The 15,123-nt window shown below is 38.5% G+C and overlaps 1 protein-coding gene across 3 annotated transcripts; it reads left to right on the top strand.

Annotated features, from left to right (window-relative positions):
* The first annotated feature begins 5,680 nt into the window (after positions 1 to 5,680).
* On the top strand, positions 5,681 to 14,532 carry btbd3b (BTB (POZ) domain containing 3b). 3 transcript variants are annotated; one of them, XM_058795062.1, is made up of 5 exons: positions 5,681 to 6,046; positions 6,286 to 6,538; positions 7,628 to 7,718; positions 10,032 to 10,150; positions 11,816 to 14,532. In XM_058795062.1, the coding sequence occupies exons 2-5, from the start codon at positions 6,402 to 6,404 to the stop codon at positions 12,846 to 12,848; spliced, it is 1,380 nt and encodes a 459-aa protein (XP_058651045.1). In that variant the 5' UTR covers positions 5,681 to 6,046; positions 6,286 to 6,401; the 3' UTR covers positions 12,849 to 14,532. The 3 variants fall into 3 exon arrangements, with proteins under 3 accessions (XP_058651045.1, XP_058651044.1, XP_058651046.1); XM_058795061.1 differs by having other exon boundaries at positions 6,216 to 6,538; XM_058795063.1 differs by lacking the exon at positions 5,681 to 6,046 and adding an exon at positions 7,836 to 7,952 and having other exon boundaries at positions 6,505 to 6,538.
* The last annotated feature ends 591 nt before the right edge of the window (positions 14,533 to 15,123 follow it).

Below are 15,123 nucleotides of genomic sequence, written 5' to 3'. Positions count from 1 at the left end.
GCTATTCATTCAGAATTATCGAGAGAAACAGGCCGATTTAGCTTACCTGTTAGATAAAAACTTGTAGGAATAATTATCTAATGAAAATGTCATCCTTATCCCCTAACTGCCACATAATAATTCTCTTAATTGCGGAGACAAGGCTTGCAGGTGATAAGAGTCCAGATAAAGGGCATCATAGGAGTGCCAGTTTCAAACATGATGCTAAAAAGGGAAGAAAAAAAAATGCTAAATTTTATTAGAATTAAAAATGTTGCCTTGGTACCTAAAATAAATAAGTTTAAGCAGAAGTACCTGTGTGGGGAACAGCAAATATGTGTCTTTTCTGTCTAATACACTGCTTGGGCATTATGGGTTTAATCAAATCCTATACGTTTTTTTCCCTCATTGTATATCATGTTTTACTCTGAAATTCTTGACTTTATTAAAGTAAATGGGTTGTGAATGCTGTTTTTCTTTGAGGTACAGATAGAGAAAGACAACTTAAATACTAACATGTCTGCTTTTATACTGACTGACTTTGTTCTTCTGTTTTGTGCATTTAGTTCTCACCTACTTGTTAAGTTCTTTTTATTTAAATATTGTTTCATAAATAAAAATAGGTGGTCTTTTGGAAGCGAGAAACCAGTGAATTTAGATATTTTTGCTGCTGGCCTCGACCAGATGGCAGAATTACCCTCCCACACACAGCTACACACACACACCCACAGCAGAGATGCTTGCTCACACACACCTACACACAGCAGACTCACTCATGCACCATAATTGGTCCTATCAGTGGTCCTATCGATGTACAACCTACTGGCCCACAGCATGTAACAGTAAAAAGACACAATCTAGCCCAGACATGAATCAAAGGTCTCTCACATTATGTCATTGTCCCTCTCTCGAAGTTCAAAGATCAGTGCAGCTAATTAACATGACTATATTTAAACAGAATTATATAAGCAACAGAGCAATTTATGAGTTTAACTACAACTTGTTGTCAAGTGTTGTTTAAGAAGTTTTGAGATTATCATTTTAGTTGAAATTTTATTGTTTTAGGAGAGAGAGCAAAGACATGAAACTATAGTGTTTGAAATTGGTTGCCATGGATGACCATCAAATAACAGGTTATTGTATTTATGTAAAACTATTTAACCCATCAGAATTTAGTATTCTAGAGAGCTGTTCAGTACAGATTCTTTTCATTAATGTCTGATTTTAATTTTTTTTTGTCTTTTATACAGTAGTTGAGGTCAGTATGAGTGATGTTTGTCATTATATTGAAGTACTGGTGTGTTTAGGTAATGTGACTGTGGAGATGTGATTGACAAATGAGGGCTTCATATTTAATGAAATTTAGATGAGTTTGATTGAGGTGACACCAATGATTGTACAGGTCTTTTTCATTTTTTCAATTTGCAGAGGTTTAGTCCCACTTCTACCCTGCTGAAATTATTTGAACCACTTCAATGTGACCTCAAAATGTTGGAGCATGTTTGGAAATAATATTTTCTCCAATTTTGAACATGAATTTGACACTAGATTGACACTGGTATGATTCTGTTGAATGGTTTGGTTTGATTTCATTTTCATTTTAAACTAAGGTTATTGATTTTAGTGGTATATAGGCCTGGAGGCAGTTGATTACCCACAATGCACTGCAATCTGTAGCTCAATGTTAATTGTTAATTATTGTTTTAGTGTGCATTTTAGTCTTTGATTTTTTACCCATTTTTTTTCTGTTATATTGAGGGAACATATTTTCCATTAATGTGCTCGTTATAGATATACTGTTGTTTTACCAATGATGAGAACCCAGTTATTTTAATGGTCATTCAATACTAGTCTTGCATGTGCATGTTTACTTGAATGTTTAATTTATTGTTTAGCTGAAGTCTAACACTGTTTTTTATGCGTTAAGGGTTGTTTGTAATAGTATTTGTTATCATTATAGGAGGTTTTGTGTAGTATTAGTTGTCCTCAGAGATAAAATAGCATCTGTTGCTTCAAGACCTGGCTCTCTTTTGGAGTACTGGACAGGTTTTGTCCAGATTGACTGTCGATGTCCACTCTACTGCTCTTGCACGGACTGGCTCTGCTGCCATCCTTCTGTGAGGGATAGCAGAACCAGGTCATCCACGCAGAACAAACACTTGATTTCAGTGCCACACAGAGTGAGACCTCTCTGTCTTTCACACTGGACAGATCAGAAAGTACTTTTTAAGACACCCTGTTATTTAAGAAAATTACTCAGTGATTGCTGTTTCCTTTTGTCTGGAAGATATCTTCACTTCGGGTCACCTTGTTCCACTTTACTGTAAGTCTGTAATTTAGTGTTTGGATGGCGAAAGCGCTTCCAGAGCAAAACTTGCAGCTGCCCAGGTAGATAGCAGTAATCATAACACATGTCCTTGTGCCCATATCTGACCACAGCATGGGGAGATGGATGCTTGTTATCTGGTTTGACTGGACCAGGGCTGCGCCGCACACGCGGGCACAAACAGACCGCCGGCTCCCTCTGTCCACCAGCCCCCTTCTGCCTCAAATCCTCTCAGATCACTCTACCCAGCAAGTCTCCTGTTTGGACAGCAGCGTGAGCCCTGTCCCTGGTCCAAAGCCACGGCTTCCTCCCCTCTTCCCACCTGTCAGGTGCACTTGGCTGTTTTAATGGGGGAGGAAAGGGAGGGGAGGGGGGACAGCAGCCAGCCTGCCGGATCCAGCGCCTGCCTGCCTGTCTCTCCGTGCCAACCTTTACGGCTGTCTCTCAGCTCCGCTCCACTTCCTCTAAGCCAAGACTCCCAGCAGGTGTCCCCACAGAATGGAGATCTGTCCGAGTCACCGCGGAGGTCCAGCTTGTCTCGTCTTCTCTGGCTGTTGTGAGAGACAGAGAGGTCACACATTTCCGCGCACATTCACGGAGCTCTTTTTCCTCAGTCGTGCAGAAAGAGTCACAGAAGTGTTTCTTTGCTGGATGTGTGACTTCTTAACATTCATAAAATCGCATAGCTTCTCAGTTCTGTCGAAATGACTTTGTGAAAGATGAGAATCACATTACCATGATTACATAAAGCATTGTTTTGCCATTGTTATTTCACGCCATGTGTGGCGAAAAAAATGCAATTTGTTGTGCTTGCAAAGTGTTAATGAGGCTAGCAAGCCCTTAGCGAAATGTGCAACCACTACACTGCATGAAACCGTCGAGAGACTGAACAATTACACAAACAGCACAGCTTTTGAGAAGAACAGGCGTCTGTATATCATTATAAGATGGATTCATTATGAGTCTCATTACAAGTATCAGCTTTAAACATAAGTGCAACAGTTTATATTCTGTTTCACTAATGGATGTATTCCTTGAAAAAAAAATTTGATTATCGAAGTTTTTAGGCTTTGCCTCATCTCGTTTACAATAAACAGCAGCAAAAGTATAATAGTAAGGGCCATTCACACCAAGGACAATAACTGTAAATATAAAGATTTAATAATTCTAAATCTATGATTTTTACCCCATTTTAATGGTTAACCCTAGAAGGGATACAGCTGCGGCTACTGGGCAAGCACACATCAGTATAGCACCATTTATGTCACACTGTACACTGTTTTTACATTATTGTAAGGGGTAGGTTTAGACGTTAATAAAACACAATCTAATAGTTAGAAAATTTTATTTATTGAGTTTACACCGAGAAAAAAAAAAAACTGTTTTATAAAAGAAGTCACTGACATTTTGCGACAGGTGGGATTCAGCTTACGGCACTTTTTATTCATTCCTATGGTATCCGTAAACGGCCATTGAGTGTCACACAACTCTTATTGAAATTCAATGACGTCAAGGCTGTAATGTGATTGGTTATTATGCCACACGTGATTCGAGTTGACCGTTATGCTTCCTCCAACAGACCCTCTCACCTCCCAATAGTAAGACAACCTCTGTCACTGCATCAGTTCCGGTAATTTACAGAGACGGAGATATGAGCTGTGTGTCATTTAAAGAGTGAAATATAGATGCAGTCACTGTTTTCCACCTGTTTGTTTTGAGGTCTGTGAGAGATTCAAATGATCCAGTTCCACTCGTGTATTAAAGCTGATGTTTAATTTGATGTATGAAGATTTGACGTAGAAACTTATGCACTATTAAACTCATGTCATGTGAGCTGTGATAAGGCACAGTGATATGGACAATGCCATTTTTATATTTACATTAGTATTAGAGGTGTTATTCACTGCTAGCGCTAAAATATAATAGGGGATTGACAGCAGTTGCTTTTTCATACAGTAGCGACTTCAATCAGTTTTCATTAAGAAAATATGCTTCTTTTTTTCTTCTGGTGAATAAAGGTTAGATCAGTTTGCAGGTTTTACTGTAGCTCATCAAGCTGTTCCCAAGCTCAGTCTGTCCAGACTAGCTGACCAGACTTCTAAACCAGTTGAGCACCATCTTGGCCAGGGTGGGAGCTTCTAGACCAGCTTAAATCTGATTTAAGCTTTTTTTTTTTTTCAGCAGGAGCAAAGCTCAGATCCAGGTCAGATATATCATGAAAAGAAAATCTAATTTTGCCAGTTTCTCTTAAATCTCACCTTCTCTCTGGCTGTCCCCGACCATCCTGTGAACACCGTTTCCAGGGCAACATCCCTGGTGGCCAGCAGATGCAGAGAACAATGATTGTCCAAAGCAGAGGGACCTCTTCAGAATCTGCAATGTCAAGACAGGTGCCAGATGTTCTATTTAACACTTTTTTTCAATCAATTAATGAATTTTCAGATAGATAGACAGGAAAAGTTCAAATCAGTGTTATAAGGTTGTCTTGCATTGTACAAATTCAGACCCTGCTGCAAGCAATCTCATCAGATTTATGTGCTTTTACAGAAATGTGTTCGGTTCCTTGATTTCTGTAATGTGTTTCTCAGCCGAGGAACAAAAGGCTTAGCAATGTAATTCAGTGAGAGCAGGAAAGATATCTAGAGCCGAGCTCTGTGCTACATGCATTAAACATGACATGTAGGGCTGTGTGTATGGTAGTAGCCGGGACTTAAAATGAAAATGCTCTTCACAGGTGAAGACAGGCTGTATTCTGTGCTGAGCCACACATCACTGAGGAGATTTAAACTTTCATTTAATCTGTGACAGGAAGAATGGGCAGCAAAACACTGTGCTTTATGGTAAGAAACACCAATGAGGGTGAATATAAAACAGAATATACTATTATAATATATTTAATATTAAATTATTTTTAAAATAATTTAATTATTATAATCTAAATGGTTGGTTTTTACAGTACAACTATTTAAAAAAAAAATCACTCTGAACCATATTGTTAAATAATTTGAACCATACTCTTTTAAAAGTGTGACATTTAACTAGATGAACTAAATAGTTGAAATAAAGCATTCTGCTCTCACATGAGTTCCCATTTCCTTCACATTCTTTATATTTCATGACTTCTATTACGTTATAAATATTAATCAACAATAGGCTGCTTAGAGAGATGCTGAAGATCAGAATGCATCATTCTAAGGGGAAAGGGGCTGGCACTTTAATCAAAGAGGTCTTAGCATATTTTAGTAGGTGCTGCGCATGGTGGCTGCAGCCAATCACGGCTCTCGAGAGTGCTTATTGGTTGGGCTGTGGGGGATGTCTGGCTTCCATCGGTAGGGGGTTACTCTCTCCGCTCCATCCGTCCATTCAGCCCCCACAGTCAGCAAAACACGTCAGAGCGCAGGTCCACGGCAAACAAATCCTGCAGAGCTCCGTGTATGGGTGTTGATGTGTGTGAGTGTGTGTGTCAAGAGTGTCAGGAGGAAAGAGAGACACACAGCGTGGACTAGCTGCTTCTCAACCACTGCAGGAGCATTAAATCTGGGACTGTCACAGATACTGAAGGAGAGAGAGAAGACATTCAAAGAAGGACGTTTATCTTGCAGCACAGTTATGGAGACTCATCTCTGCTGTCCACCAGCTGATCAAACTAGAAGCAAAGGACAGAAAAGTCAGCCGCCGTATTGACTTTAATCTTCTGGTGGAAGAAGGAGATTATATTCCCTGACAGTTTGCTCTTAGAAGGTGAAGATTAGGAGTGGATTTTTTCTTCTTTCTTTCCTTTTTTCCTCTGTGTTTCAGTTAATTGCTCTGTTTTGGGGGGTTCCTCACCCTCTCCACAAGTCGTTACCTCTCTCAGATCCTTCCTTTCCTTCCCAACATCTTCTCTGCATGCTTTTCCACTGCTCTGCAGGTGAACACACTCATGGTGGATGCCAAGGGAAGGAACATGAAATGTCTGACGTTCTTGTTGATGCTTCCAGAGTCAGTTAAGAGCAAGTCCAGTAAAGGCTCCAAAAAGGGGAGTCCCAGCAGCTCGTCCAAGCTGCCCCCTGTGTGCTATGAGATCATCACCTTGAAAACCAAGAAGAAGAAGAAGATGGCAGCGGAGATCTTCCCCACTAAGAAGCCGGCGTCGGCCAACACGGTGCAGCAGTACCAGCAGCAGAACTTGAACAACAACAATACCATCCAATGCTGCAACTGGCAGGGTCTGTACTCCACGATCAGGGAGAGGTAGGTCAACTTCAGATGTGTTCAGAGAGGGAAACGAGAGTGGTACTGCGCAGAGAACATCTGCCAACAAACACAGCATTTATGCTGCGATAGCTGATGCAGTGGAGTCCAAAAGTCTAAGAGCACTTTTAGGTTTTTGAAAATTTAATTGAAGAAATATTCTGCACTTTTTCTAATTGATTTCTAATCAAATGAGCACATTTGTGACAATGATCATGCAAACTTTCAAATAACGCTGGATAACTTTTGGAGCTCATGCTGCTGTGCTTAAAAAATCTAATTGTTATGTTTATGAAATCATTTATTACCAATAATAAATGTATTCATTATTTTAAAAATACTTTATTAATAAATTTAACTATTTATTAAACTGAAGCATTTTCACTAGTGGATTCAGACTTTTGAAACTAAATATTTGGAAGAAAATGTGAATACACAGTCAAAGTCAGTTTTTCTTCTCAAGATTCAGCAGGTTCAGGTTTGGGCACTGGATGTCATTGCTGGAGCATTATTTAACATCTCTGAGACTGTTCTGAAAAGTTGAATTGTTCATTTGTGTAGTTGTGTTCCGCTCTGTTCCGCCCTGTATGCATTGTCCCAAAAGAGGCAAAAGAAAGGAAGCAAGTTTTGTTTTATATGCATGGCTTTGCTCTCTGTCAAAGGGTAATATTTACTTTGTCGTCATGGGAAAGCCCCATGCTGGCCAAAACAAATGTGCACTCTCGGACCTGGCTTTGTAGTCACTCTGGAACAGCGTTCCTTGTTTACCTACGGCTCCTATGTGGCCTGGACCCCAATAATACATGAGAAAGATGCCATTGTGGACTCCCATTGACAGGGGCCAGGGATTTTCCCGAGAAAGACGTGTGTAACCATTTTGTACGTGAAGTACTGATAAAGAACAGAATTCTGTTGAATTTCTGTTTTGAAAATTAACCAGATATAGATTTTCTGTTTCCAAATAGAATAAGAGTTGATAATTTCTCTTTATTTAAAGTTCAATGATAATTTCTTGTCTACAGAAAAAACAGAGGATTCACCTCTTCTCAGTTTTTATTCTAAAATCATTCTCCTCAATCTTCTTTACAGAAATGCTGTGATGTTCAATAATGAACTGATGGCTGACGTTCACTTTGTTGTCGGTCAGTCCGGAGGAACTCAGAGGCTCCCGGGACACAAGGTAGGACCTCCTGATCTGCACTATGCAGCAGTACCAGAGAACTGCTTTAGGATTTTCATAAGCGATGTGCTTCACTGCTGTTGCTAATGACAGCTAAATTCTTTCTCTTGTTTTCAGTCTAGCTGTCCATGTGCCTTTCTGAGACACTCCTCAATTATTGATGAAAGTCAGGCAGAAGGCAGTGGGGAGATGTCTGTCTTTTGACAAAGAGTCTTTTTCTTATTTTCATGCTGGGTTTGTGCTGTATTAAATAATAAGTTTGTGGTCAAAGTTCTTCAACTGTACAAAAGCATTTATGAATATGTGAATAAAGTTCTGATGTCTGATGTTTGTAGATTCAGTGGATATATCTCCCAAAGGTTTTTCTCAATAAACTGTTTAATTGGTAATTGGTAAAATGAAACATCATCAGACTTTGACCACACAAAACACATTTGAACCATCTTTTTTTTTTTAAATCTAAATATTGTAATATTGGTTACATATTTAGTCATTTATCTGGTTTTCAAATTGAGGAAACAAAGGGTTTCCATAGAACATTTCAGAGCAAAAAAATAAATAAATAAAAAAAATTGTTAACTGTATCAAACTGTTTACATTTTTATATTTTAATTTAACAATATTATTGAGATTGATAATGATTTTTTTTTCATATTGAGTGGCTAAAAAATAAAAAAAAATAAAAATAGAGCAGAATTTGTTGACAAAACACTATTAAAATGCATTCAAAATATGAATTTAATTAAACATTTTCCAAATAATAAGTTTGCAAACCCCTGATCTAACTGATCTCCATTAAGTAAAAACCATTAGAGGTCTTCCACTGTGACCTCTTCGAAACTAGCAGCTTTCCAATAGCTTTTGTTCTAAAAATTTTCATGGGGACTGCCATTATTACATATGACATTATTATTTTTTTAACCTCAGGCCAATTTTAACTGCACTAAGACCCCATTTAAACCAGTTCTTGTTTCACTCTCAGACTTTATTTAAAAAGACAGGGCTAATCTGGTGCCTACAATTCAGGCATGACTCATCTTTTATCCATTTAAGAGGGCAGAATTGAAAGCTGTGTTCGGCTGATATGTGATGCTTTATAAAGCACACTTAGGCAAGGGCATTGTATTGCTTTGCTGCATGGCCACAGCCAATATTGCAATGGGCCATGAAGAGTTATTACAGAGCACCTTTTTTATGATGTCCATTTGGCTGGCGTTCAGATATGCATTATCATTTTTATTTGAGAAGGTTATGTTTGCTTCTAGGATAGGCTTGCTTGCATAGGAGCGCTTTGCAAAATTACTCTCGCCATTTATTTGATGTTCCTCTTAGTTACAATACATTTGTTATGGGCTTTTCACATCAGGGATCCTAAAGGAGAAGAACACACCTTTACTTAAAAGGCCAAAATTAAGTTTGCTAAATGGAAAAGATGCACGTGTGTGAGAGTAATGCTAAAATTAATGGTAAATATTCACTTCTGCTCCTGTTATATAATGCATCTGCAATGCTGTGTTGGCCTCAGATTTCATCATTAGCTACGTGTGCCCATTAGCATCAGCGAGATAACTTTTAGCTCTAGCAGCCACTTTCACACCATTGTGAAACACTCTTTGTTTTGGAGGGAAAAGCAAATGCCATTCACATGAATGGCACTCACGTGTCCTGTAAACCCAAGGGGAAATTACAGTCGTAATTAAGCATTGGTCTTTGTGGGTGAAATTTTGCGTGTGCTTCACGCTCAAATGACTCCAGGGGAATGGGATCAAGACGAAATTTAAAACAGCCAAGCATTACCTTTACAATGCAATCGACTCAGAAGAAAGAAATCCTGAAGGGCAACTTCTGAGGAATTAAAGATCGCAAGCTGTGCCTTTCTGATTCAGGTTTATAAGAAAGAATGTGTCATTGTATGGGTTGTATTTAGAGGTGATTACATGAAACCATCACCTGCCACCTGGAAAGTTCTTTTGATGTGTGTGAGTGTGAGGGGAATAATCAGGGTTTTTTTTTTTTTTCTTTGTTAAATCGAGGAGAGACATAAAGCCACTTTAGTGTCAGGTCATAAAAAAATAGGTCACTTTGGAAAAGTACAGACTTAACAATAGCTGAACACTTTGAAACCTTTTCCATCTACACCGCATGAGTCCTTCAATATACAGCTGATTTTATAGGTTTGCACTGATTTTTGTTTGAAACTCAGTGCTGACGTGTAAATCATTTAAAATTAAGTGATGGATACTGTCGATCCTTATGATAATTGATAACACAAGTCATGTAAAATTAATTTATACTTCTTATTTTTCTCATTAGTATGTCCTTGCTGTGGGTAGCTCGGTTTTCCATGCCATGTTTTATGGAGAGTTGGCAGAGGACAAGGATGAGATCCGTATCCCTGATGTAGAACCTCCAGCCTTTCTGGCTATGCTGAAGTAAGTCTCCTTATGTAATTGTACCTTGTCTGTCAGGTCTGTGCTGTCTGACCCTTTTCTCATCTGCCTGGTTAAACCATTATTATCTTTCTGTACAGATTATTTAGTTATTATTGTTTTCAATTAAGTGCAGGAGTAAAGAAAATTGTTCTCTCTGATCTAAGTACCCCTCTTTGGACTTCTTCCAGAGGGTTAATTGACTACACCAACGTAATTTCTTTACAGCCAACAGTTCAAGACCATTAAAGGCGATATGGCCTTTGGAAGAAGTCTTTTCTGATTGAAATCGGCTGTGCAATTAGCTTCATTTGAATACACTGAAGATATCAAATAGTTTCATTTGACTTCTTAAATGTCATTTTGAATGGAGTACCCAATTCAGATAATTTAAGTTAAAAAGAAACTCCCCAGCATGACTTATAGGGCAAATTCACTAAAAAGTTGCATCGCTTATAGAACAAAAACCTGCATCTTATTTGTAATCACACACAATTCAGTTTAATCAGGTACCAACATACAGCATATTTGCCTGTTAACTGATTTGCATCATTTCTTTTAGTGAATCAGATGCTAAACCTGCAAAAGCATGTGTCAATAAACATGTTTATTTTTAGCATGTTTGCTTTTGTTAGCACTATCGTTTAGGTTTAGTGTAGGAAGTACATTAAGTTCAAACATGAAAGAGCACTAACCTTTTAGTGCCAATCATTGGACATTTCATTTATGAACTGCCGTCGTGAACTACAACAACCATCATAGTAAAACGTTGCCAGATTTCACATTTATCTATTTCATATAAAGCCAAACACGCTTTTAAAGCCACTCACTAGAGTCAAAAAGTGTCCCAAAGTGAGTTGGTGCTGTGTCTCCAGAATTGCTGTGGCTCAAGCCCAAAGTCTTTTATATGTATCAGGGGGAACTCTGAACACTAATGGCACTAGATGCTTAAATGTTGAATAGAACTCTTGCTTAAACAAGAAAAAAATAAATAATGAAGTGAGCTTAGCTTGTCCGCCTCTCAGAGGGCTTAGGACCATGACAGAAGATCTGATAGATCTTAACTCATGCTTTACCCATCTCTCTTGAGACTCCTTCTGTGTTCTCCACTCTCTCTCCTCTTGTGCTGGCTCATCTCTCACTCCTTCCCTCTCTCTCTCGAAAGATTTTTGTTCTCTTTCCCTCTGAGCCTTTCATCCCTCCTCCCCCACTCTCTTAAAGAAGTGTAAATTTATACATGTTGTTTCTGTTTACAGAACACGTCTATTGAACATTGTGTCCATTTTGATGCTTCTTTATAGATTATGACTTCTGGTCCAGAATGCGTTACAGGACATAGTATTAGATTTGCAGTAGATCTGCGCAGTGCATCATACTATGATCAGTTCAGCCTGTTCTGAAGGACACAATCAAAGCCAAGTTCATTTCTATTCCACAAAGTTGTGGCTATTGTCAAAATAGTGCTTTTTGTTATAAGAGGTGTTGCAAAAAATAGTTTTTCCATTGACCAAAACACATTGTGGTTCATGCTGGTAGCACATCATAAAATAGTAGCTTCTAGCTGGGCCAGTAATAGCAGGCTACAATGCAACTTGACTACATCCATTTTGAATGACTTCGGCTGATGATGTACGACACAGCTCACCTTGTTTTTTCTCTGTTACTCAGGTACATTTACTGTGATGAAATTGACTTGAGTGCCGACACCGTACTGGCAACATTATACGCAGCCAAAAAGTACATAGTCCCGCACCTGGCTCGGGCTTGTGTCAACTTCTTGGAAACAAGTTTGAGTGCAAAGAATGCGTGTATTCTTCTATCTCAGAGCTGTCTGTTTGAAGAGCCAGACCTAACGCAACGCTGCTGGGAAGTCATTGACGCTCAGGCTGAGCTGGCACTTAAATCCGAGGGCTTTTGTGACATTGACGCTCAGACCTTGGAGAGCATTCTCAGACGGGAGACTCTGAACGCTAAGGAGATTGTAGTGTTTGAAGCTGCACTAAGCTGGGCGGAGGCCGAATGTCAGCGGAGGGAGATGAACACAACTATCGACAACAAACGCAAGGTATTGGGCCAAGCCGTTTACCTGATCCGTATACCGACCATGGGTCTTGATGATTTTGCAAATGGTGCGGCGCAATCAGGAGTGTTAACGCTAAACGAGACTAATGACATTTTCTTATGGTACACAGCAGCTAAGAAACCCGAGCTGCAGTTTGCCTGCCAACCTCGTAAGGGATTGACGCCACAGAAGTGCCATCGCTTCCAGTCGTGCGCCTACCGCAGCAACCAGTGGCGTTATCGCGGACGCTGTGACAGCATTCAGTTTGCTGTAGATAAGCGAGTGTTTATCGCGGGTTTCGGGCTCTATGGTTCAAGCTGTGGATCTGCTGAGTACACTGCCAAGATCGAGCTCAAACGGCAAGGAGTCGTTCTGGGAACCAATCTTAGCAAGTACTTTTCTGATGGATCCAGCAACACTTTCCCAGTTTGGTTCGAGTATCCGGTCCAGATCGAGCCTGACACTTTCTATACAGCCAGCGTGGTTCTGGATGGAAATGAACTGAGTTATTTCGGACAAGAGGGTATGACGGAAGTTCAGTGTGGGAAGGTGACCTTCCAGTTTCAGTGCTCTTCGGACAGTACCAACGGCACAGGAGTGCAAGGCGGTCAAATTCCAGAGCTCATTTTCTATGCCTAAGTTTCTCTTGGGAAAACAAAAAACTGCCCACCTTACAAGTGTGAAATAGCTTTACATTACGTGAAATATATGTTTTTGTATTACATGGCAGAATTCAACTTCTCCAATGCTGCCAGCTCTAGCAAACCGAGACATAACAGGCCTTGTTTTGAGCTCTTAGTAGTTTTTTTGGCGGGCTGTCAAAGCACGAACAGTAACACTGCATTTCCTCCTTGTCTTAAAAGTGAATTAAATATTTTATTTTGTGCTCTGCATAAAGCTGCACCTGTTCACGAAGGAAAATCTCATTTCAATGGGATGTAAGTTTTTGTCTAAGCTCCTAGTTGGGTTAATTGATCTTAATTGATTTAAAAGAGTTTTGATTCATTTAATTTGAGAGGGGACATTGTGCATTGTACAGTATATATTTAAATGTGTGAACTAAATTATAAATATATATAAATATTATCACACCATGGCTATATCTATTGTTTACAATGACTATACGCCATGTTAGTGAACGCTTGCACATGTATATTGTAGCAATAGTGAACAAAATATCCAAACTCATGATAACAGACTAACTTCAGTATTTCTCCACATCACGATTCAAGGTAATCAAGATACCTAACACCAAAGTTACTGTCACCATATCTCATTTTTGATTAAATGTCATTGTCAAGCACAGATTATCTTAGACACATATTATTTAGAATAATCACATCATTTAGATTTAGAAACATTCATCCATTCTTTGCATCAGTCATAATGAGAAATATAAACTATATGTTTTTAACATAAACATATGTAGAGTTTGCACTGGAATAAACAATTTCCATTCAGAGTCTTTGACCCTGCAGTAACCTTAGTCAAGAGACAGATATCATATTTAATGTTTCGTAAATGAAAACAATGCTGTGAGGGACAAATGTATAGGTTATACTGTTTTTAAATAAATGACTAAAGAAAAATGGGTTAATTAGACTTGACATTGCTGTACATCAATCCTTAACAGCTTTCATTTTTGGAAGATTAATATGACCTGACTGAGGTCAGTGGAATCAAATGTACAGTGCTTCATGTTGTATTATATTCAGCAGAATAAACATCCTAAATATTTCTTACAATAAAATGTCTCTGTTCTCTAATGGATTCTGTGAAACATGACTTAATAGTTCACCACGCACCAATATGTTTTAAGTTTCTTTCATGTCAGTTTAATAAAGTGCACTAAGAAACTAACTGAACTACCGTTACTTCAGCAGAAATAACAGGTTAAATATTCGCAGGCACCACCATCACACAATGTGACGTTTTGGGATATTGTGTCATCATTTCCACCTCTATAAATGTTGTGTTCATGCCTAATTAGCAGCATAATTAGCTGTCACCCAACAAACCCGACTTCACGCTACTAAATGGGATGTTGTCAACTAACATTATATCACGTATTTGTAAAGACAAGATAGTTCAAGCATTTTATTTGGATTGCATTGGGCTGTAATTACCAGCATTGTTGTTTTCCCCCTCTTATTTTCATTAAGGTGTCAAAAGCAGCAAGGAAGCAGAATCCTAATTCTATTCCCTGCTGAACTTTTAGTGACAGACATAACAGCGATGAGCAGAAAACAAATAATTGCTCTTTAAACTGATCAAGGAATAACCAGTCACATTTCACTGACAAAATCTAATATTACAGCTTTCCTTCCCCCTTCTAATTTTACACAGTGAGCATGACAGCAGAATATTTGGTCTGTGAATCAAGTCAACACTGTACTGAAGTCTAAAACACTAGGTTATACAGATCACCGATAAGGAGCACTTTAAAATGAGCTTGAACAGCGATTTTTATACATTCATATCAACTAAAATGTGTTCTTTTATGGACTTTTGTGTGTTGAGATTTTGTTAACGTCTTTTTTTCATCACATGAACTACTTTAATCTTTGTGCACTACTTAGAAGAGGTCATTGATGGAGCTTGCTGTGTGTTTATGATGAACACTTCTGTGAATGTGTATAAAGCATATGTTTGTGTGTTACAGTACAGAGAGACTTATGAATGTGTATGATAGTCGAACATGCAAATAAACTGAACAAGCAGTTATGTTATGACATCAAGAGTGACTTCTACTTGTATTTATTTTTTATAGCAAACTACTTTTTAGATGTGCTCTGGCCTGATTTTTGATGATTATTTTATCAAACATGTTTACATGATCAAAATGTATGTCCTTTTTGAAAACTGTACATCTTCCTTCTTCAGCAGTCTGCGTGATAAAGATTTGATCCATTAG

Source organism: Onychostoma macrolepis, chromosome 13 (genome assembly GCF_012432095.1).
Source record: "Onychostoma macrolepis isolate SWU-2019 chromosome 13, ASM1243209v1, whole genome shotgun sequence".
Classification (NCBI taxonomy): Eukaryota; Metazoa; Chordata; class Actinopteri; order Cypriniformes; family Cyprinidae; genus Onychostoma; species Onychostoma macrolepis.
Note: the sequence above shows the minus strand (reverse complement) of the source record. Positions and strands in the feature narration are given on the sequence as shown.

Bases quoted from the DNA above. Each gene is read 5' to 3' on its own strand.
- btbd3b (XM_058795061.1), top strand. From the start codon at position 6,228: ATGGTGGATGCCAAGGGAAGGAACATGAAATGTCTGACGTTCTTGTTG. The intron at 6,539-7,627 runs GTAGGTCAACTT...TCTTCTTTACAG, and splicing joins TACTCCACGATCAGGGAGAG to AAATGCTGTGATGTTCAATA. The intron at 10,151-11,815 runs GTAAGTCTCCTT...TCTGTTACTCAG, and splicing joins GCCTTTCTGGCTATGCTGAA to GTACATTTACTGTGATGAAA.